Source organism: Poecilia formosa, unplaced genomic scaffold, assembly GCF_000485575.1.
Source record: "Poecilia formosa unplaced genomic scaffold, Poecilia_formosa-5.1.2 Scaffold306, whole genome shotgun sequence".
NCBI classification, from domain to species: domain Eukaryota; kingdom Metazoa; phylum Chordata; class Actinopteri; order Cyprinodontiformes; family Poeciliidae; genus Poecilia; species Poecilia formosa.
The window spans coordinates 530,957-555,339 of NW_006800245.1; the positions used below are offsets into that span (position 1 = coordinate 530,957).

The following is a 24,383-nucleotide window of genomic DNA, read 5'->3' on the forward strand; positions in this document are numbered from 1 at the left end:
TATTTTAGCTAAAGGAGGTCAGAGGCAACCTGTCAAACCGATCCTGGATTTTTTTGTCAACACCCGTTAATAAAAAGCAAAAATTACATACATTTTACCAGAGCTCACCTCCTGACGCATACCAGGTGGAAATCAAAATCTGCAGATCAAATAACTTTATTTAGAAATATGCTTAAATACCAATGACAGTGAAACCGAGCATGGCGGTTGAGATATGCACATGTCACGACAGATGCACTGTTTGAGATTGATTGTGTACAAACCACTCCTACACGGCGTCCCTATTGCCTCGTCAAGTCGCAAATGGGGCGCACCCAGCTTCAGCACTTACCGCATGCGTGTTGCATGCCGCCTACAGTTCAGTTCTTTAGCACGCGTGAAGTATATTTGGGAAAAGATTTTTTATTAAGGGGCAAACTTCATTGTAAAGAGTAACGAACGTTATTTATCAGTATGGGAGGTCAGGCTAAGAACAAGAAGAAAAATAAACCCAAGAGGAAGGACAACCGTCAAAACAGGGGTCAGCTGTGCAGTGTTATTATTTTGTTTGTTTGTTATATCCAATGTAAAATTTGTTCGTGCCATTCATCACTAAATGAGACACAACTTTTCATTCGCGCCTATGTTTCATTTCCACAGATGGAGGATTTGTTGATTTATCACCTCAAGAAAGGATGAAAGTAAGAATGCATGAGAAAGCCAAGAAGAAGACAGCTGAAAAGTACTCAGTACAACAACTACTAGAGAAGGTGCCTTTAAAAATGAAACGTATCACAGTAGAAAGTGTCTAGGTTTTATTCTGTACATTTACTTATCTTGTGTGTTCAGACTCAGGAGTACATGGACAGTTTTGACTTTGAGATGGCTGGCCTTTTCTGTCAGAGAGCTCTGGATGTGGACTCCAACAACCTACAAGCTCTTGACATGCTGGGACACATTTGCTCCGAATTAGGAGACATGCAGAAAGCTAAATCAATATCCTTTTGTGACTTTATTGTCCTTATACATTATCTACTGATTAGTCACTAAAGCATTGTGTATTTTGCTCATTCTGTCCTGAAATGGAAATAGTTTGGGCTTCCTTTACCAAGTCCTAAGTGTTTCTCCGTGCAATAGACCTGAGTCCGGATGTTGGTCACAGCAAATACATGTATCTGGGACAAATTCACACCGGCCAGGAGGCTGTGGACTACTACACAAGAGGAATACAGGTTCTTCTATCGGTTCTAGAGAAGCAGGAAACAGAGGTCAGTGAGAACAACTTCATACCCTTTGAACCTATCCACATTTGACCACAAGACAACTACAAGCTTTAATATATTTATATATTAATTATAATTATATAATTACCAAACAAAAAGAAAATAATAAATTGTTTGTCACAATATTTTGGAAATAAAAAACAAACTTGTGGCACGCTTTTGTTTTCAACCCTTCTGATTGATGACTTTGCAGAAAAATCTTGTCCGGCTGTAACAGCTGTCACTTTTGTGTGTATATGTCTACCAGCTTTGCACAGCTAAAGACTACATTTTTTTTTTTTTTGCAAATTCATCCTCACAAGAAAGCTCATACTAATATACTAAACAATTTTCATGTCTTGCCAGATTCTCAAGTACATTTAGGTCTGGCTTTTTAACAGATGAATATTCCTTGACCTCAAACAAGTGGGGTCTGACCACATGTGTGAAGTAAAGAATTCTCACAGAATGCTGCCGCCATCATATTTCACCATAAAGATAATGTGTTTTGGGGATAGACAGTGCCACAGACAGTGTTGTACATATAAGAAAAATATTCTAAATTGGTCTCATCTGACCAGAACACAGGTGTTTTTGTTTTGTTTTTTTTTCTCAGCTAAGGTAAATTTAGGCAACAAACTTGTGTTAATAAAAGCTTAACAATGATTACTAGCTAGACATTTTATTACAGTGAACCATTTGAGTCTTGGACTGCACCGTGGTTTGTTCTGTTGCTTTGTAGCAAGAAGGTCCTGTTTTAAATCCTAGCCTGGGCTCTTGTCCATGGAGATGCATTTTCTCCCAGTGCATTATGGGGTTCTCTCATGGTCTTTGGACTTCCTCCCACAGTTCAGGCACATAACTATTAGGTTAAATTGTCTCTCTAAATTACCCCTCAGTTTGAGTGCGGGTGCATGGTTATTTGTCTTGTGTGTTGCCCTGTGACGAACTGGGGACTTTCCTAGGGTCGTCTAATGACCGCTGGAGATAGGAAGTAACACACCACAACCCTGCATGTACAAGCTTGTATAAATGATGGATTGATTTTGAACGCTACAGTCTCTTTAATTGTATAATATTAATGTCCATTTCCAAGAAGATGCTTGTTTAGATTACAGGCTTCAGTAACTCCAGATGCAACAGATACCAAATGCAAATCCTGACCAGGCACTCGGTGGGGTGCGAATGCACGGCCACTTTAACCGTTTCTGCGCGTGTCCCACGTCTCCCACATGTTGTCTGAAACTGCAAACTGTGGAGCTTTTTATTTTTTCAGTGATGACTTTTTCCTTGCCACTGTTGTGGAACGTCCAGATTTGAAGAGTACAACACTAAGAGATGTATCATTAAAAACAATCGGTAACACTTTATTTGCAGGGGTGTGCATAAGACTGACATGACACTGTCATAAACATGACATAACACCTGTCATGAACATAAAGAAGTTTTTATGATGTTTATGACAGTTGTCATGAAGTGTCATTTGGTAAATAATGACACTTTTAATGCAAAGTTGCTCTAAAAGTTGCATTGAAAGTCCATTAAAAGTGCCAACTTTGGATGATTTTGTAAATTATGATAATTTTATGCAAAGTTGGCATCTATGGAAACAATATTAATATTTATTCAACATTTCGTGCAAAGAATATAGAAATGACAAGGGGAGGAGTTGAAGCAGTTGATAAATCCGGTAACTTTTCAGCTGTTCTTCGTTAATGTGACATAAATAGGTTAGAATGATTTTCATTCAGTCAGGACTTTACGCTGACTCTAGCCACATGCATCACAGGTAGATTCTAGAAAAGCAATGATTAATGCCTGATTTTAAAATTAGTTAACTGGACTTGTAGCCATTATTTTGTGCCCAAGTGGCTGGACACCACACGGCACAATCGAACCCGATCGAACCGTTATACCTAGGATTTCTGTCGGCTAATGTGTGATCTCAGGTTTTGAAAATGGGCCGACAGTCGGCCGACAACTCGTGTAGTGTGAGCTGGACATTACACTAAGGAAATGAGGAAGGGAGGGTCAGTGAAGAGCACCGGAGCTGAGCCTTTTTTCATTCAGTGTCATCAAGAGAAAGAAAAAAGGCAGGAAGAGACGATAAAGCCGATAATTAAAATGAGGTCGATAGGTTTAATTTATCTTGCGATAAATTGATTTATCGTTTATCGCGACAGGCCTAGTCTTATGCACACCCCTTCAAATAAAGTGTTACCAAAAAAATCTAATCCTGATGTTAAAGGTCTGCACAAACTTATGCCCTTGTTCTCCAACAATCTCAAACAAACTTCTATTGAATAATTATTTCTAAGGGGAATCTCTTTAATCTCTTCTGGATCTTGGGAATCAGAATTAAGGGGGCTGAATACAAATATATGCCTTACTTTTTGACATTTCTGCACTACTTTCACATTATATAAACTCCCAATATAATACATCAAATTCAGTAGGTGTAGTTGATAAAATGTGATTATCTGGAATGTATCTAAATAGACCCTATAATGATGCATCTTGTGTGGGTATTTTTAAGAGGAACGTTCTAAAAATTTCATTCTAGTTGAGATTTAAGATACTTCATGTTTTGATCAGAAGAGGGTGCTGTGGTCGAGAATAATCCTGTAAAGGATAGGTTCTATAAACGAGTTGCATGATAATGAAGGGTCTTCATGTGATCATCAGCTTTAGGAAGCACAAGCGTTGTGTTCCCTTCACCTAGAATTTTTACCTGTTTAATTAAAAATGTGTATTATTTCTTATAAAATAAACTGAATTTCTCGTTCACAATTAAAAGTCTGAACAATGGTGTGGACAAATGTGTTTTTTTTTTTATTTTTTTATACGATTAACTAAAATCTTCTGGAGTCACTTGAAAAATCTTAAACACTGTGACAGAAAAGTGTGTTTTTCAAATCTTAAAAGTAGATAAAATAAATGCTGGAAAAAAAAAAGACTGTTTGGTATTTTGATGGAAAAAAAATGTTTAATAAGACTAAATTGTTCAAAACTCATTTTAGAAGTGAATTAATTCTTAATTCAGTGGGTGTTTATGTCTTTCTTCAGATAATTACTAAAGTACAGATATCTCCATTAAGACTGATGAACTAACAGAAAAAATCTCTGTGTTAAAATAAGTCATTCTGCAGAATGTGCATACGCTGTGCTGAACAAGAAGAGGGCATTTGGGGCTTTTTTGTTAGTTATTCATTTATAACTCAGATTTTTTTTTTCTGCTTGACACAACCATGTTTTCAGCATAAATGGCCTATTCAACTGAAGTTCCTCTGAGAGCGTAGACAAGTGTTTCCTAACATTATGTAACTATTGATGTAAAAAAAAAAAAAATACTTGCCTGTTCATTATGTTTTCAGTTTAAATACTTTATATGATAATCTCTAAATCAGGAAGTCGGCCTTGTGCTGCTCATCTGCAGGCTCAGGCTGGAGCCGCAGGAACGACGGATGAGAACGACGAGGTCCCTTCAAGGAAGGATGTCAGCGTGGCCTACTGCTCCCTGGCTGAGATCTACTTAACAGACCTCTGGTACCGGAACAGAACAACCTGCACTGCTGACACCCAGAAATACTCTCTCACGTTTTAGTCATTTCTGATAACTCCACATTTGGTCCTTTCCTCTTCTCCGATCGTAGCATGGAGGAGGGAGCCGCAGACAAGTGCCGAGAGTTCATTGAAAAAGCTTTACAGTATCACCATGACAACCCGGAGGCTCTCCAGCTTATGGCCAGTTACCTGTTTAGTACAGAGAGAAACCAGGTCAGTCCACTCACTCCAGATGAAGTATCGCCACATTAAAGCAGGAATCTGCCGAGTTAATTATTCTGAGCAGATTGAATTGTGTGCCATTAATCAGCAGACGGACACTTACATTAACACGCACACACAGATGGGCAAAGCCAATAGGAATGTTAATTACTGGGCAGATCATTGAGGTCATGTAGTCATCTGATAAATTGGAAGAGATGAGGAAGCATGTTGGACTCAGTTTCGGAGAAAACTGCTACATCAACCTCACAGTTTGATCCTGGAAGAACATAGAGGATTTGTGCAAACTAAATGGACCCATAATGATATTTATTAAAAGTAATATAGCAATAACCCAACCTCCTGCAGTGGGAGGTATTTAATAAATATATTATTTACTCATAAATAAGTGTTGTAAATGAATTGATTGTGAACATACATTATTGAAACAATGTCATTTGTCACTGAATATTTCTTTATACGTACATGAAAATATTGTGTTACATAGCTGAAACAGTATCTCTTGAAAATTTACTTTTATCATTTTTTTTTTTTTTTTACTAAAAACCTACAAGTGCAATAAAACTCTTGTAAATATGCACTGCTCACGTTTTCCTGATTAGTGACAATTTCTGATTTTCTTTGAGGCTTAATGTAACCCATCTGGTTACAGTTTTATTTTCAAAAGGTAGTTTTGCAACAAAGAGAAACAAAAATGTGCCTTAAGTCACTTTTTCTATCTTTTGTAAATTAAAAAGAAAATTCAGGAACTGTATCGATCAGAGTATGCAAACTTAAACTTTATGGTGTTTATTTTCTGCTTTTTGATTCGATCATAGACCAAAAATTGTTAGTTATTAATTAGTTATTAATTGAGATGCATTCTGTGAATAAAAATGAAAAGAAAATCACATTACTTTGATATCTTTTTAATATTTAAATGTGTTAACATATGCATTGATCTTATAGATTGAAACTAAAACATACTAAACATATTCTAAATCAATCAAACTCTTTATTTTTTGTTACGTTGTAAGGAATAATCCATGATTATTTTACACCTAAGTGATGTAGGTGGCAAAACATTTTTATTCTTACTCCTAGAGAAACTGAAAGCTACAAGACATGCTAGAGAAACTGCATGTGTTGTAGCTTTTAAATTAGTGAAAACGTATCTTTAGTTACAGAAAACAGTCTTTCGTCTCCACCGCTGGCGAGGCACATTCCCATTTCGTTAATGTTTTGAAATCACAAACTCTTGACCGCAGCAGGAGGTTGATTAGTTATCACTGTGGGTTATCATGGGTTAAAATTACCAATAAAGATTAAAGAGGAGCATTTACACTATATCTTCCATCTATGTCACGACGGATTCCTGCGAGTTAATGGAGTTTTAACGAAGCATGAAAGTAACATTTTAATTATAGCTCACGTAGCTTTTTCACTATGTTGTTTCATTTACCCGTGTCGAGAGCAGGAAACAGCCTTGAGCTCCAAATATGATCTAGATTCAACAGGTTTGAGTACGTTTTCAACAAGATCTCAAATCGTTCATCTTTAAATTGTTGGGAAGTAGTCAAGAGTTCAACCAATGCAGTACCAGATGAAGCCTTTAGGGGTCAGGCTTGCCCCAGTTTTTTTCCCCCATACGTCGTCAGACCAACATTTATTTATTTATTTTTTAGCTAACCTACATTGATTATTATTTACAATAATTAAATTAAATTAAATCATAATAATTGGTCATTAATGTCTATGGAGTATCAATTAACCAGTGTGCAATACGAGAATATTTGCATTTGTTTATGTTTGTAGATTTTACACAATTTGTTCATCACATGGAATATCTATTTGGTTTTAGGAAGGGAAGGAATACCTGTTGAAAAGTGTTGGGATGTGGTTGCCTGCGCAGAAGCAAAGTGCAGCTTCCTCCACGACAGAAGAAGAAACACAGGTAAGCTTCTTTTCTGGTTGCTATTTCTCTCACTGCCACAAATAATATTCAGCTTATGAAATGCACTGAGCAGAATTTTGTGGACAAGTTCAGATCTCTGGCTTTGATGTTAATCTTAACATTTTAAGTGTTAGGATTAACACAGCCTTCAAGATAAAAAATGCATTATCACAGAGGCCACTTTTTAATGTAACTTTAGCATCTTTACTTTTTTTTTTTATTATTAGCAGTCAGAACTTTTGGGGCCCTTAGCAGGCGGCGGTGACTCGGGGAGTAGAGCAGGTGGCCACGGCCCCAGAAGCTCCCCATTCGAATCCTGTTCCTACCTGGGAATAATCAGGGATTTGCGTAGGGAATGGCGTTCGGTCTTTAAAAAAAATCTGCCAAGTCTGTGTGGAGGCAGCTGCCGTACTGTGGCAATCCCTTAGAGGGAAGTGCCGAAAGGACAACAGCATCACTTAGCACACTTAGCCTTACAGAAACTCTAGTTTATTCCCTGGACAATGCAGTCGTTTAGCTTAACTCTAAGGTTTCCAAAAGCTGCCAAACCTTTCAAATCCAATATCTTTCATAGCACCAGAAGTTTAAAAGCTCAAAATAATAAACTAGAGGAATTTTGCTTCACTCTTAACCTCTTCAAACCTGTCTCAATAATCTCCATGTTCCTCTGAACTTTATTATCAGCAGCAGCCACACTAAAGAGTGTTGCTGTTGGCAGCGGTGTAAGGAAATCTAAATTTTGCATCATTGTTGGTGTGCGTATTGCGATGGCTCTAATTATTATTTCTACAAGACAACATAAATCTTCCGATAGAATCTTTCACTCATTCATTAACTTTTTGCTTTCATTCTGGGGATGTTTCAAAGTTGGAAAGTTTACATAGGAATTAAATTGAATTAATTAGAATAACAAGGAATAGACCTATAATTTAAACATGCATGTTTGTCCCTTAGCAAGAGCTTATACATTGTAGCATAACTTTACTAAGCTAATTTTATGCAAGTAAAGCTCAGAGTATCTATGCTATTGCCTCATCACATGAACATCTCACACTGCTTTATGCATGAGTATTGGACTGTGCATTTCTAAAAACTTGGACTTTTGAGGCCCCATATTTCACCTCAGTGCAGAAGACTATTGAAGTCACAGAAATATGCACCACCAGTGACATGAAGTGATGAAGGTTTGGTGATGTTAAATATATTGAATGCAAAGTGTGCTTAACTTTAATTTTGCATGCATATCTGCCCATAGAAAAACAATTTTTTGTATCTTATAGAGTACCCCTCCCCTTTTGTCTTCTCCACTCCATCAAACTAGCAGCAGCAGCAATTAGCAAACACCTGGTAGAACTCCAAGTCTGCTGAGCTTATCATAGAAATTATTTATCTGTGCAACACTCCTAAGAACAGTTTTAGACCCAATAATGGAGGCGAAATGATGAGACGCTGAAGGCAGAGTGCCGGAAAGAGTAGGAGCTTCTTGAAGAGCGAGGTTTAAATCGGAGGTTTTCACCCCCAACTTAAGCTTACTCCCATCTACTTGTGTCTGTTTTGGATAATCTAAAACCAGGAGGTTAATCCATAAGATGATCACAAACAGCTTTGTCTTTACTCAATGTTTAAAAACAAATCCAGATATTTAAACTTTTTATCACATAAAGTATTAAAACTGGTAATGGTTTTATCCCTGTTTGTCCTTGCAGTCTTCGGGTGCTGTCTTAACTGAGCTCCTGACTCGCTGTTTAAGCTGGAAAACTGGCGGTATTCTGTCACCATCCAATTTTATTGCCGCATATTTATTCAGGGTTATTTCAAAAAGCCTTTTTAAACCAGTCTGGCTGTCACAGTGTGCTTTGCAGCGGACGTTAAGGACATCAGCAGAGATAAAAAAAAAAAAAAATAGAAAAAAGTAGGAGATAATGAACTGGCGAACATTAAAAAAAATCAAAAAGATGAGACAAGCCCTTCACAAACGTGTGCTGTTAAGTCAAAGTGCGTGAAAAAAAACCTGATATGAAAGGCAGCACCAGGAATCACTCTAATGGGGAAAAACAATGGCTGCAGTGCTAGATATTAATATCTCCACATAAATTATATAAGGGCTCATTTAAAAAAAAAAAAAAAGAATAATGTGATACAGGAAAGGTTTTTGTGATGATTTGGTAGAACAAACCCCCCTGTGACTCCACAGTTATGACTCTTATCTTCACCTGCAGGTTGATCCGAACTCAGCCTGCTGACACTTTGACTGAGATTAACAGCCATGCAGCTGCGCAGCATTTTGCAGCCTGAAATTGGATCGTGTTATTATCAGACAAAGGAAGGAAGAACTCTGTTTGATTTTTCTCGTGTAAACACTCCTCCAAAGGTGGTCACATTCGTCCTTTATTATTATTTTCAGGTTTTTTTTTTCTTTTTTCTCTTCCTCCAGAATGAAATCCCTCTGTACGAGTCTCGCATCACCACAGCCAAACTGCTTATCGAGTCAGAGGAGTATGAGGTAATGTGTTTGCAGTGTGTTGTGCTTGCACGCTCTGTTTTGGCCAGTCGGTACGTGATCCGCAGCAGGAGGCCGGCCTGGCATTTCTTTATGTGTGTATGTGTGCTTTTCTTTCTGCTGAATAGCGCTGGAGGTGGGAAGGCCATGCCTGGTCTTTATGCCCTTCAGAGTTTAGTGTCAATAATTGAAGAGTGGTATTTACAGAGACGGGCTGGGGGAGGATGGGGAGGATGAAGAGGGGAGCTGCAGGAGGGAGGAGACGGAGGAGAAGAAATGGAGGGGGAAAAAAATCACAATGAACCTCTGTTTTGATGAATTGCTGCCATATCTTTGAAACAGCACACTCATCTGCTAAATCACTCATCAATTTCCAGTTTAAATGGCCTCAATTTCAGTGGCTCGCTGCCTTCAGTTCGGTACTGAACCTCCTAACAATCATTAACGCTTGAAGTCATTTTCTATGATTACTGCCACACCAACAGCAGTGTAGCAATTTTCTGTTGTGATCCAATGATTAATTTCTAGTCAATCTTGTTGGGTGGTTTATGGTTATTACTGACAGGAAATGAGCACAGTGTCCCTTTTTTTTTTTAAAGTTTTTTTTTTTTTACTCTTCCACCCAAACATCTCAGCTGCAGTTTCATCTCTCTGTGTGTGTGGGAGTGGAAGTGGGAGTGGGAGATGTGCTGTCAGGTGCATCAGTGAAATGACAGCGTTTCAGTCCATAGTTTCTGACATGTCATTTGTCTTCATCCTCCTGTTGGTGTCATCAAGCCTGAAACCTGAGCCTGGGCTGTGCTCAGAGCTCTATAATGTCACATAATTTACCATATATGCCAACATGGGTATGAATGTATTGTTCAGCCAAATTAGTCTTTGGCCACCAGAAGTCTGACATTTTTTTAAGTTAGTTGAGCTTTATGTCCTTTCAGGAGTCAAGTCCCAGACTCGATTTGGACGAATTAGGAGGGAACACGCTTTCTCATTGGTTCATGTTTTTGCTGTGCAACATGTAGATGTGCTTTTATTAAAGCGTTCATACACAGCCTGGAACAGTATAGATTTTACTTCAAGTATGAAAAAATGTTTGTATTTCCATTCACCTTTGTATATCTGTTTTCCTCTGTTTTTAATCCCATCCGTGTCCATCCATCTATCTGTCAGTCCAGTTTGATCTGCTTGTCCATTCCTCCATCCACCCCTTGTTCTATTTGTTGGTTTATTTAATGCATCTGCATGTTATCCTTCCATCTATGTTATAGCTTCTTTTTTTCCCCGTATTTTTTTCAGTTTGTAATAACTGTTTCCTTCTGGTCTAAAATCTGATTGGTTCTCCAATCTTCAGATATAGTGATGAAGACCTAAATCTAAGTTTCCTCTTCTTTAAATGCAAATAAGCTGCAACAACCTTTTGGCTTATGCTCAATATTACTGATGTTGTTTAGTCTGAAAATCATGTTTTACTATCAATTTTTGGCTCATAAATAGACTTGTTTAAAAACAAAACCTGCATATTCTGGCTTGTGCCACATCATCTCTGCCTGTGCAATATATTTTCTTGTTAGTAAGTTAGGGGAGAAATGTGTTTTTGTATTGCACGCTAGTGACAGATTCAATCTCCGAAAATGATTTTTTTCCCCCTTGTCTGTTGGTGTCAGACAGCACATCATCAGCTGTGAACTCTTCAGTGGATGACAGTTTAAACAAGAAGCTAACACACCACCGACCTTTGCCCCAGTAAAATAACACCTCTTCTCCCATTACCTTTAAGGCTGTACACTGCCTCGTCAAGAGGGAACTAAACAGGAAAAAAAACAGAAAACAATCCACCAAATAGGTAAAAAAAAAAGTCCCGCTTATAATACAAGTGCTTTGATCCAATTCTATAATTTAATTAAAATGTGAAACTTGTGTAATGTGTACACTTACTACAGAGTGACATATTTCAAGCCCTTATTTGCTTATTTTCATGAGTATTGGTTGGAGCTAATGAACACCCTAAATTTAATCCCTTAACTGGCAGTACCAAAATCACCAAAAACACCTGAAAAGATATACCCAAATTAAATCAGCTGCTGTTCTTGAACAATTTGGAGTATATGTAGATGACAAGCTAAATTTTCTAATTTTGCAGTCAAAAATACTTTAACTGTAAGTAGTTTGTAGCTATTATGTTTATAATACAAAAGAAATTGAAAAACTTTCCTTCAGCCAGATTTTTCATTTTTATTTCTTGTAAATACACATTGAGTATTGAATGTATTGACTGGAAAATACAATAAATTTTTAGCATAAAGTATTCTACTCATGTATTTCAAAATTGATCAAAATAGCACAAAAGAAATATCATTTTGGACTTGTTAATTTATGAGGATGTACATGTTGTCCAAGTGTGCCATTTGGAGTCTCCATTTGGCGTCTCCAAATGGTACACTTGGACAACACATGATATACAAACTTCAAATGACTCTAGCTCCCCAGTGCTTCAACATACAACCATCAATGAGTTTATTCATGAGGATGTACAGGTGTTGTCCAAGTGTGCCATTTGGAGTCTCCATTTGGCGTCTCCAAATGGTACACTTGGACAACACATGATATACAAACTTCAAATGACTCCAGCTCCCCAGTGCTTCAACATACAACCATCAATGAGGCTCTAATGAAAGATAATGACCAGAAAAATCCTCTGGTAGACACATTATCGTGGAAATTACTTGTATAAATAAAATAGCATGTCTGTCAAGTTTTGGATTTGAGAATACGGAAAACTTTTAGCAGGTTGCTGCCACCATGAGAGCGGGGGAGGGACGGAGGTGGTTAGTGTACAGTCAGACCTCCTCCCCCCTCTTGCAATACGCTACCACAACCCCCCACCCCTCACTCTAACGGTATGGTGACCCCCCCACAATCCCCTGCACTCTAGCAGTGAAACACTAGTGTACGTGACATCAATGGAGTGTGGCAATGAGACGGTCCACCTGGCTCTGCTGAGATGTTGAGCATAAGTTACTATAAAGCAACCTTCATCTCATCTGCATTTTTGGGTATTCTGTCTCTCATCATCTGTACTATATCTTATAGACTCTAGGGCAGTGGTTCTTAACCTTTTCTGAGGTACCTCAGAAAAGGTTAAGAATTGGTAGGTTTCATATGTGCATATGAAACCTACCAGTTTCATATGCACATTCACTGAACCCTTCTGTAGTGATAAATAAAATATGATTTTTTTCCCCCCAAATTCAAGACATAGGGGTGACCCAACTAGAGTCCCAAGATCACCAAGTCTTCTTAAAAGGTGGAGTCTCTGAAATAGTCAGTGTTTTCAGCAAAGTTGAGGTGACTGTCCAGGAACGACCCAAGGTATTTAAAATTTGCCACAGTTTCAACAGGTTGGCCATCGAGAGAAACTGGAACCACTTTAAAGTCTTGTTTAGATCATTTAATTAGCTCTACATTCTTAAGAGAATGAAAAATTAATAATAAATCATAAAGATTTTGCAGTATTCTGATTTAGTAATGTAATTATATTAGTTGTGTTACCACCCCCACGCCACTAGAGGCAGTACCAACCCCAAAAAGATGAGACTAAGGAGCAGATTTAGAAGTACACTGAAAGCTACAGAATTTGGTAAAAACTGTGAGCTTTGCTGAAGTAATTAAAGACACAAGTTCAAATCCATGCTGAGAGTGGAGCTCCTTCAATCAGTGCTCCTCCGCAGCACTGATTGGCTAAGCAATGTAACGTGATCCTCTGCAGCAAGTGATGGCAAAGCGAGGCGCGTCATCACAACTTTACACAAGTGTGTCTTTACCTCCGCAGCAGAGGCTCCGCCGAACCCCTGAGACTGACTCATCGAACCCCAGGGGTTCGATCGAACCCAGGTTAAGAGCCACTGCTCTAGGGGCTTAGCCCAGCCCAGTATCCTGACATAAAGTCCAATGGAGCAACATCAGCAGACGACATGGTTCCCAAAACTATCCCTAACTTGAAGCTTGACGGTGGACATCAAGCAGCTTGAATTCTGTACCTCTCCACTTTTCTTGTGGGCTGTGGTACCTTGATCATCAAAAACAAGATTGACTTTGTCTTAAAACAGGATTTTGGTACACTGAGCAACAATTCAAACTTTCTTTCTCCTTGCATCCACTAAGACATTTTCAACAATGGTGTTCAGGTGTACCTTAACACAAGGAGGGCGACATACTGTATGCATCACTTGTCCTAGATACGTCTCTGTGTGGTCACCGACTCCAGATGCAGTTCTGACTTAGTTTGTGCACCTTTTTCTTGTACACATTTTTCTTGTACACATTTTCCTTCCACTAAACTTATTATTAATATGCTTGGATGCAGCACTTTGTCAAGCAACCATTAGGGATGTGGTAGGGTACGCCCTGGACAGGTCACTAGGCAACCATCCTTTCAACATTTTAATTTATTGAGATGCTCTTTGACATTATTGATATGAGTTGTACCATATTCCTGAAAAGCAACGTTAAGATACACATCCTGTATTTCTGGTATATGTAAAAAAAAAAACTACTTCTCTGCTTAGCTCAAAATGTTCTCGTCTATCAAGCAGACATATAAACTAAGTCAATTTTACTGAGAGAGGAGCATGATTGAACGCCAGGATTCAACTGGCTGAAACATCTATAGAGTCATTTAGGGAGGATAAAACATAATTTTCAGTCATTGATTGGCCACCCAAGATCTCTTGCTTCAACCCCATTAAGAAGATTTAAGATCTACTGAAGACTCCTCACAGCACACTAACTATATCCTCATAAATACCAGAGCCAGACAAAAAGTTAATTCAGCTATAGACATAAAAATTGGTGTGTTAAATAAAACTAATGCTAAATGCAATGCTCTCAAAGGTAAAGATCTTTCCCTCCCTTTTTTGCCCAGGAAGCTTGAAACAGTTAGAATTTTTAAGGTGGTTTAAAAATATATTTTAAGATGGGGTTTTTACTTATTTCTGTTGACAACACATTAAAACGCTCCAAAAATCGTAAATGGCTTATAAACGAGGGATTTGAATGACGGCTGGACCTGGAAATTAGCTGTTCCAAAAATGTGGGATGGAAAAAGAACAAGAAAAAAGTTCTCCCACATGAGTGGATTTCACATTCTGTGATCGTTCCTACTTAATTTGGGAAATAAAATTAGCCAAAAATACGTCTTCAAATCCGTTCCCCCCTTTTGATTCATTTCAAAACATGAATGCATGCCAGAAATGTCATCTTTCACAGTGCTAATGGAATATGAGCTCAAAGATAATTACAGAGCCCTCTACATTTATTAGTGCCCCTGTTAAAGATGTGTTAAAAGCCATAAAATAAATTTTATTGCAGTAACATGTAATTTCACGCTGATAATTTTAGACAAATCAAACATTTAATTTAAGCACCTTATCAAAAGAAACAAGCATGCCAAGAAATATGTTTTTCAAACAAAATAACAGTTGCAACACTTATGTGCACCACTACAAACTCCTGTAGGATAACTCAAACTAAAGCATTTTTGTTGTTTGTCTTTTTTTCCTGGACTTTAAAAATGAAATGACCAAACCTGTTTCTTACAGGCACAGTTTAAAATCATAAAGAGAATAAAACATATTCAAATAAGGCAAAGGGTGTGGTGATCTTCATAAATCAAGATAAGGTAACAAGAAAATAGGTTATTTTCTAAGTTACCCTACATGTAGAGCAACGATTAGAGTGTTTAAAGTGAGAAAAACTGTGGAAAAGAAACAGGCCGGACACAGATGTTAGGGGAATGTTAAGGAAGTTGCATCAGTCGTGCTCTTGCAAAGAACATCAATTTTAAGGCATGTTTCACATCTTTGCCAGGGGTGAAAAAGACTGCGGACAGCGCAATAGTCCATCTTTATAAAGTAAATAAAGTGGCTGTTTTCTTAATTGTTTTCAACCACATCTTTTTAAATGTCTGAATTTTAGTTTCAGTCATTTGATTTCAGTGATTTCAGTCTACAGGTGTAGAATTTAAAGAATAATACATTTACAGCATTTTAATCACTGGATTCAAGTAATAAAGCTGCGTGAAATTTTCATGGGGATATAGTTTTACTGTATATTTATGACTTCAAAATCTATCATTTCATAAACATACAGTGAATTAGTTTTGAAGGAAAAAAACATGTTGGAAAAAGTCAAGACATCCGACTGAAAAAGTGCATAAAGACACTATCACATCCAGTACAGGATAAAAGCCTACATAACAAACAGGTAAAATTCATAAGCAGTTTGATATAATTTGATATAAATACAAGTCCAAGACAAATACAGTTGTTAAGGACCAAATGACCTGAATTTAAGCTAATTGTTTTAATTGGGAGGGGAGGAGTTTAGTTTCTCTGTTTGTCCTGCAGAGCTCCCTTCTTTCTCACTTACATTGACACAAACACACAAACGTCATCATCATCATCCGTCATTGCTGCTGATTTACTTGTCACACAGCAGACGGGGAAACGGGCAGCTACCTTTCCCTGACAGCCATTAAGGCATCTTTCAGTGCAGTTGTCACACAAGCTGGTGGATAGTATCGCACCTACTCACCTTGTCACTTGTGTTCACTTTTATTTATTTACTAAACGCTTCTGTCGTTAAATTTAGACTCTCGTGCTGCTTGTGTCTCCCATATTGCTCGCGAGCAGAGTTTGCATAGACTTCTCCTAGATTAATTTACTTCGCTGTAGCTATCCCTGTGTGTGTGTGTGTCTGCATGTGTGTGAGCTATGGCGCGCCCTCACTTGTAAAGTGATTTGTCTTTCTCCAGTCTGTGCTGCACGCTCCAGTAAAATGATTCTGTTAAACAGCATTGCCTGAAGACGACACACAAACACACAAACTGCACTTGAGCACAGCGAACATTATAAATGAGTTCCTCCCCAGAGTCCTGCTTTTTTTTTTTTTTGCCGTAGAAGTCTTGAAATAAAGAGGACAGCGTGATTGTATTGTTTTTAGTATTTATGTGCATCTTGTTTTTTTTTTTGTTTGTTTTTTTGCCCATCCTTTCCAACTTTCTCCCTCTTTTAATTTGTATCACTCCCTATTTTTCTCTTATCTTCACAGGAATATTAATCTTGTTGTTGTTTAGAGTGTGAAGCAGCTTAAAAAACTCTGAATCTTTAATCACTTGCCCCTGGGCTGACCAGCGTAGTTAAGAAGTTGGAGACGATATAATGGTTATCATTGCTCACTTGTCCTCGCTTCCAGATATATCTCTTGTTCTATTTTTACTGCTCTAAAACTGTCTGTTCTATCTGTTGTTGTTCAATACTCCAGCAGATCTCTTGTCCTGTCCAATAGAATGAACTCTACAATATTTTGTCATGTTACAACAACAAACTTCCATGTTTTTTAATGAGATTTTATTTGGTAGCGTAACACAAAATATGTGTGAATAAAAAGTCTAAAATGAATGCTACTTTGTACTTTGTAGAACCACCGCTTTCTGCTATTAAGTGGCAGGCATATTTGCTTTTTACAAAATAGTTTAAGCTCAGTCAGATTGGGCAGAAAGCATCTCAGATCATTAAAATATTCATGTGTATCTGGGCACACAGGTGAATGTGCTTTGATGTAAACCATCCCATGGTTTAATGTTTAATGTTCATTGTCATGCTAGAAGTTGAACCTCAGTCCCAATCTCGGTTGTTTTACAACCTCTAATAGATCCTGGTTACACATTTTCTCACCAGCTCCGATCCTTGTAGATCCTCCAGAGATGCAACGGGCCTCTTGGCTGCTTTTGTAATTAATCCTTTCCATAGCCGACTTATTTAGGAGGACTAAAATACTTTGGTAGGTTTTCAGTTTTGAGATGGTGCTCTGTAAAATGGTCACTTAAACCTCTCCACCTGTCTACTCCTGATCTGTTTGCTGTGATTCTTTGTCTTTATAATGCGTTGTTCATGAATGTTCTCTAACAAACCGCTTAGGCCTTCATAGAACGTCTGGATTTATACTGGGAAAAATTACACCCAGGTGCATTCTGTGTTCTCACTAGATTGTATTTGAAGGTATTTGGTCTCACTAGATATTATTTAGAGGCTTGACATTTCAGAGGGCTGAATACGAATACGGACAGTTTTGAAAAGCAAAATATTTCACTGAGTTCACAAGTACTTGTTTCAGTTTGCGCGTGACATTTAAGCTCAGTCATATTCATGAAAGTTTATGTTTGTAGCATAACAGATTGCGAACTATTCACAGAATGGAAACACTAAATATTTATCGCTTGCCACTTTATCTTTGTGCTCATGTGTTGCAGTGAGACAATGAAAGTAGAGGAGATAATTGTGGCGCTTGGCATAAATCCATCCCTCATGGGTTGAGATTGGGTGTTTTTGTTTTGTGTGCTTTTAATCAGTCATTAATTAATTTAGGACAATAGGTTCTCTGCTCATAATTGGTCTAGCAATCAATCATCTGACTCTCTGACATGCACGTTTGCGCAGTCTTAACGAGATACTCTCAATTAACCCGACTCTCACTCAGTCTGTGCAGGCGGCGGGCCTCTTTCTCATCACCGGAACCACGTTGCCTTAATGAAAAGAAACTCCACAGAGCAGCAGGAGGAGAAGGAAAAAAAACTGAGAAGTTATCCAGCTAATAATTCTGCCTTAGCAGAAAAACAAAAACAAGTGCAGCTCGTTGAAGTCACATTTTTGTTGAGCATTTGCTTTCGGGTGTGTGTGTGTGTGCAATTGCGGGGGTGCGTGTATGTCTTTTATTCTTGCCCTTCACCACGGGTGATTGGCTAGCGGTCGCCTCCAACCTGAAGTTGACAAAAATCAATATATCATCACCTGGGGCCTTACACACACACAAAGAGACTCACAAAGGCAGCACAAACCACAGGTTCCACATGGAGAGAGACGGAGCTAAACAAACACGCTGCCTACTTTAGTTGAGCTCTGATTTCTGTAATGGAAACTTCCCACAGACAACGCTCCAACAAAGGTCAGCTAACATTTGGCTCCTTTGAGACCTCAGACCGCCTCTCCAGGACACTACAGAGAGTGAATCAGACAAACACCCTGAAAGTGGGAGTTGGGGGGGGAATATGGACAACGTGTCAAGTTGATCTTTAGATTTATTTGGGCCTCTTGCTCTGCGAGGTGAAGGGAGGGTATGAGCCTGTTGTCAGTAAAATGATTAAAAGGGCCGTCGGAAACAGTGTCTGCAGTGATTATTGACTGTGCAATAAGCACTCATGAGTGTGTATATTGACTGCCGTGCCTGTTGTCTTGTTGGTATTGATGACATTGTGATTGGGGACGCTGACCCCATAGATGCTTATCAGACCCTCTGATCACTGTCATTGATTGAGCTGCCTGGAAGATGCACAGCAACGCCAACAACAATGTTACTGGTTACTGCAAATGTATTTGAAGCCATTCCTCACAGCACATTTTGCTTATCTTTCTATTGAATGAGCATTTGTATGTACAAATGCTTTTTATTTTAATTCTGTTTCATTATTTTCTTTTCTTTCTTTATTAGATGGCGGTAGACGTATTGGAGGGTCTTCTGGAAGAAGATGATGAAGTTGTTCAGGTAAATAATACATTGAATTTATGAAATAAATGAAATATGCTTAAGAGAATTTGAGACATGCACAGTACTGTGTAAAGGTCTTTAGTCATCAAGTAATCATCTAGTTTTCTCGCAGGTTGCAAGACTTTCTTAATATGTTCTATCCACTTTCCTTTTCTGGTGTTTTTGCAGTTTCTATGTTTAAATCCCAACTTTTAGCAGACATTTTAGGGTTCTTCCTTTGGGAACCATTGTAATTATATTTTAGAAATGATCAAAAAGTGATTTGAGAACTCAAAGCTGAATGGTTGCCTGAAAGATGTAAAGACACCCAATTTAATCACATCTGTGATGGACTTTAAATTCCATAGACCTTGTGATCATAAAGTCTTAATTTATCTTTTTACTTTAGCCTTTTTTTTTCACTTGGTTTTTCTTTTTTGTTGTTGTTCGGCTAAATAACTCCAACCTAGGAATCATTCAGACACAAAAAGACTCTCAGACAACTTGACAAAAGAACCTATTTTAAATGAAATATTTAGGAATTTTGACTCTGTCATAATGTATTGACTTAATGTGCCACCTATTATTCAGCCTGCAAGACAAACACCAGGCATGCTAAGAAAGATCATCAAGCCCTCAAAAAAGGCTTCATTGTTCATAGTTTTCATGACTAAAATGCTATTATTTAATGAGTTACAAGAGCTCAACCAGTCAAATCTTTTGTCAGATTTAAAGAATTTTTTGGTGCAAAAATGAACAATAACTTGCCCTCACTTCAAGAACTCTGACAATTAATTTTTAATTTTTAATAAATATGATTTATTATCAATGTTCACAAAACATACATTTCACTTTAATAGTGGCTTATGCTGTAATAAAGTACCAGTTGTGTTTCTATTTGCTTAACACTGGGGGACTGAAAGGACATATTTCAGTATCCAGTAATGTCATCTTGAAGTTAGCCATTGCCAAAGATTTTGAGAGTGATGCTTACTTCAGTTTATGAGAAATGTTGCTGCTTCACCGTTACCCGGTCTTAGACTTAGATTTGCTTGTAGGGTAAATTGCCATTTAATAATAAACCTTTTGAAGTTTCACACGCTTTTGTTGATGATTACATCAGTTGTAGCAAAACTTCTGTATTTACAATATCAGCAATTCTTTTCGAAGATTTCTGCAATTCATCCATAATGCCACTTTGGATTGCCAACCTCTGGGCCAAATCCTGGCTCATGGTGAACTATTCTTGCTCTATAAGTGCTTGAAATCACTTTTTTTTTTGGGTCCAGTCTCTTTTTGAGGAATGACTGCAGACTTTTATTGGGATTAAGATCTATACTGGAATGTCCTTGTCTGGATCTCTGGGCCACTTAGTTATCACTTTTGCTTTGTGATGCAGTTCTTCAACTTTCTTGAAAAACATGGTTTATCACCAAATTGGATAAGGATCCATATCTAGAAGATTCCTGGATAATAATGGACAGCATATGTTTATGAGAATGTGGCGCATCAGTTTGTTTATAGAAAATAAATCAGAGCCAGGAGGGGGGAATCTTAGCATTGTCAATCATGCACATGTACACACTACTCACACCCTCCCTTTGCTCTCTGCTGCCACAGCTCCTTCCTTACAGTGCCGTGAATGTACCAGCTAGTAAACATGGCCACCAATGACAGAGGATAAACAGTTTTCCTGTAACAGTAAGTTGTTTCTCCGCCCTTAGGCTGCAGCGAACTGGCAATCTTGAGCTGAAGCACGTATACAAGCTTATTGGACAGTGCTAAGACCCTCCTCCTGGCTCTGATTGGTTGGTGCATTTCTCTACAGGGAGGAGGCAGAGGAGCTTTATGATTTATATATATTGTGCATCTGTCTCTCTCACTGTACTGTCAGGATATACTGACAGTTTTAACAAGTTTTATAAAAGTTACCTACTGCAGCTTTAAAGCAAAAGACTGGCATACCGAAATATAAAACTTGTGGAATTTTTCCCATACTGCCCAACTCATTGCTGGTTCAAGTGGAGGAACTGAATGTATCAAAGATACGATAAGGACAGACAATTACACTGCAATTTAGAACAAATTGTGCCCCCGTGTCTGAAAACTAGGTCTCAGACGAAGTTCCAGGGTCTTTCAGAGAGACATAAAAGCAGGACCCAGTCATACATGTTACTGCTCAAAGGGACAATGGAAAAGGAACAGCTTGTTATATAGCATCTAGCTATGAGGCCTCATTTACTATTGTAGGGGGGAAAATGGCAACTTTAAACTTCAGAGGATCAATAGAAGAGAAATCGTACAAACCAAGAGCAGGCTGTTGCAGGCAGGGCCTGGATAAAATAATAATAATAATAATCTTTTTCTGAATGTTAGTGGATTTATTGACAGGCACAGGATTATTGCAATTATTGATCTGACAGAAAAATAAAAATAATTACGATTAGAGTTAGTCATTTGGTTCATACCATATCATAACTTGTAGGAAAAATATGAAGAGTAACATAAAACAAGGTCTGATTGGCTTTATTGAAAAACAGAAATACAAGCATGTATTAATGTCACACCTTGTTATAACAAATTATGGCCATATAAGGGTGAAGGAACAAAGGCAAACATGTATCCAGAACACTGGTATTATACCCCTGTGTACCGAAGATTAGATTTGAGTGTTTCACTTTCCCAAGATTGAGATTAAGTTTATAATGCTGAAAATTATGAGATTGAAATAGAAATACACTAAAATTGGCCTCTTATCAGTTATGAGTGGAATTTTTAAAGGAAAATAGTGAAGCCCTATCTTTTTGAAATTGTTGAATTAACTGAGCCAATCGGTGACTGGAATTGAGGTCATACGATGTGAGCAGCATGCTCACACAGATACAGAAGAATTGCTGCAAACTGTCATGAACCTTGGGGGAAAAAAAATCTTGACAAAAAGAAAAAGGACAATATTTATTGTTCGAGTTAGCATCATACATAATGACAATGAGGACTGCACAGTGGTGCAGTTGGTAGCACTGTTGCCTTGCAGCAAGAAGGTCCTGGGTTCAATTCCTGGCTCTGGGTCTTTCTGCATGGAGTTTGCATGTATGGGTTCTCTCTGGGTACTCCGTCTTCCTGCCACAGTCCAAAATCATGATTGTCAGGTTAATTGGTCTCTCTAAATTCTCCTGAGGTGCGTGTGTGTGTGCGTTGTTTGTCTCTGTGTTGCCCTTCGACGGACTGGCGACCTGTCCAGGGTATCTGCTAGAGGCGGCCTTGGTAAAGGCTTGTGTTAATTTTTATTAACACAAGCCATACAGTGAATAACAATCTATAATTTAGTTGTGCCAATTTATAACCAAGACCGTACGCATTCTTATATTGGGCTTGGCACTGAACCTATTCTATGGTGGCATAAATAGCTGTATTCTTAGTGGTTCAGTAAAAAGTATGTGCCAATCTACTCTAAAAATCCCCCGTCAGTAGCAGAAAATGGGAGTTTGTCGCTTAGCGTTACACAGAAGAGCACTCTTCCTCTCTCTCTTTTTTTTTTTCCCCCCTGCCCTCCACCCTGAGGCTCAGCCTCCCACAGAAATCCCTCCACAGCCAGATTGAGAGCAGCCATCGGGGGGGCTGAACTTTTAAACTCACTCATGAGACTGTTGATTTGAGCAGACCTCCACCAAGCCACACAAACAAACAAACAAACAAACAAAAAAACTGGCCCAAATGGTCAGCTTTCTTTTTCTGTTCATTTTACAGACAAGAAATGCATAAGGGAGACATATTTAAACACGGTAGTAACTCACCCCCCTCGTCCTGCCGCTTCCTTCCTTGTGTCAGTTCCTCCTCTGTGCAGCTGATAAGTGTTGAGCTCCCACATCTGCCTGCTTGCACTCTTGCATCTCAAAGCTTGGAACCCTACTTACATAACATTAAGTCTGCACAAACAACCGAGCTGGTGCTTTGCCAATCTTGTTTCAAAGGTATTCGCTTGATTCATGATCGCTTTGTTCTTCCCTCGGTGGCGCCATATGGGAGCTAAGATGCGACTTGACTTTAAAATTATAACAGAGCCTGCGATTTGATTGACGCACTCAGAATCCCTTCTAACATGTGTGCTTTTGTGTGAAGCTGTAGCTGAGCGGAATAGATTTCTCTAAGATCTTAATTAGCTCACTTCTTAAAAAAATGTTTCATATAGATGTTCATTGTTTTTTGTTTCCTCCACGCATCTCGTGGTGGACAATCTGTCATGAAAATTTCACACTTTTTTTTTTTTAAGATAACTAATGTTTGAATTAGGACTTTAATTCAAATGTCATTTATTCCAATGATATTCTCACACTTTTTTTTTTGCTGATTTGCATTCCAAGTAAATGCCACAATGAGGAAAAACACCAGTGTCCTATTTCTGTATCGTTGCTGCTGTTGTGATAAGCACAGCTGCAGGGGGCAGGGGCAGCCTCCTACTCAGCCTGCTGAGCGACAATTCTGGATTCAGCGTGCCATGCCACGATGTGTTTGTTAGCTAAATGGTTGATTTGTCAAAGGTGCTGGGTTTCCCACTGCCGCTACCCTCAATGAATAATGAATAAAGCTAATATTTGTTTCTTGGTGCTTGAAGAACAGTGGGTGGGTGATCTTTGGCCTCCGATGAGAGGCGGACACACACCTCCGAGTTTGGAGTGAGTTAGACGTGATTGTTTTTAGAGGTGGTGCAGCTCAGTTGATGTGATTACCCAGAGGCAAGAAGCAAAGAAGCATGATTATCAGAAGTAAAGAAAACTAGATGATTTCGGAGCAGATACTTAGAGTTAAAATATTCCACCTCTGTTTGAACTTTTTTGATTAATAGCATTATTTCTTCTGTTTTTTTTCCCCCCCTTTTTTTTATCTCTGATCGTCTGGGTGGTCAACAAGTGCAACGGTGAACACAATGTTTCTTTTAATGTTTGCTGCTCAGGTGTGATACATATCCTCAGCTTCAAATTCTGATTTCCGAGGAAAATACAAAAACAGCATGTGCTCCTGTTTGTTTTGGCATCTCCTGCTTGTTTCTGACTCTGTTAGTTAAATATTTCAGGAGAAAAATATCCAAATCAACAGCTTTTTTATTGTAATTTTTTTCTGGGATGCAAGTAAGGTGACTGCAGGTTCATCTCCTGTAAGCTTAGCAGAGGAATTATTGGACAGTAACATATTTTAAGAAAGTACCCTGGTACAAAAGAGCCTTAGTTGCTGCAGCTGCAGCTTTCAGTCAGATAATGGTGTAGATACAACAAAGAAAAATGTATCCTTCCTGTCATGTGTCATCAGTTCGGAAATCCCTCTCTCTTAATGCAGAAATCTAACTGAAATT

The 24,383-nt window shown here is 38.3% G+C and overlaps 1 protein-coding gene across 2 annotated transcripts in view; it reads left to right on the forward strand.

The window, feature by feature from the left end:
* The first annotated feature begins 272 nt into the window (after positions 1 to 272).
* The window catches only part of LOC103152281 (probable assembly chaperone of rpl4), a 33,686-nt gene continuing 9,575 nt past the window's right edge, over positions 273 to 24,383 (forward strand). The window contains exons 1-9 of one of the 2 annotated variants that reach the window (XM_016661003.1): positions 273 to 520; positions 640 to 749; positions 829 to 975; positions 1,098 to 1,247; positions 4,678 to 4,787; positions 4,895 to 5,018; positions 6,868 to 6,960; positions 9,395 to 9,463; positions 19,001 to 19,054. In XM_016661003.1, coding sequence (XP_016516489.1) covers positions 454 to 520; positions 640 to 749; positions 829 to 975; positions 1,098 to 1,247; positions 4,678 to 4,787; positions 4,895 to 5,018; positions 6,868 to 6,960; positions 9,395 to 9,463; positions 19,001 to 19,054 — 924 coding nt within the window. In that variant the 5' untranslated portion in view covers positions 273 to 453. The remainder of the gene's footprint in view (positions 521 to 639; positions 750 to 828; positions 976 to 1,097; positions 1,248 to 4,677; positions 4,788 to 4,894; positions 5,019 to 6,867; positions 6,961 to 9,394; positions 9,464 to 19,000; positions 19,055 to 24,383) is intronic. The other variant, XM_007572690.2, reaches the window with a different exon arrangement.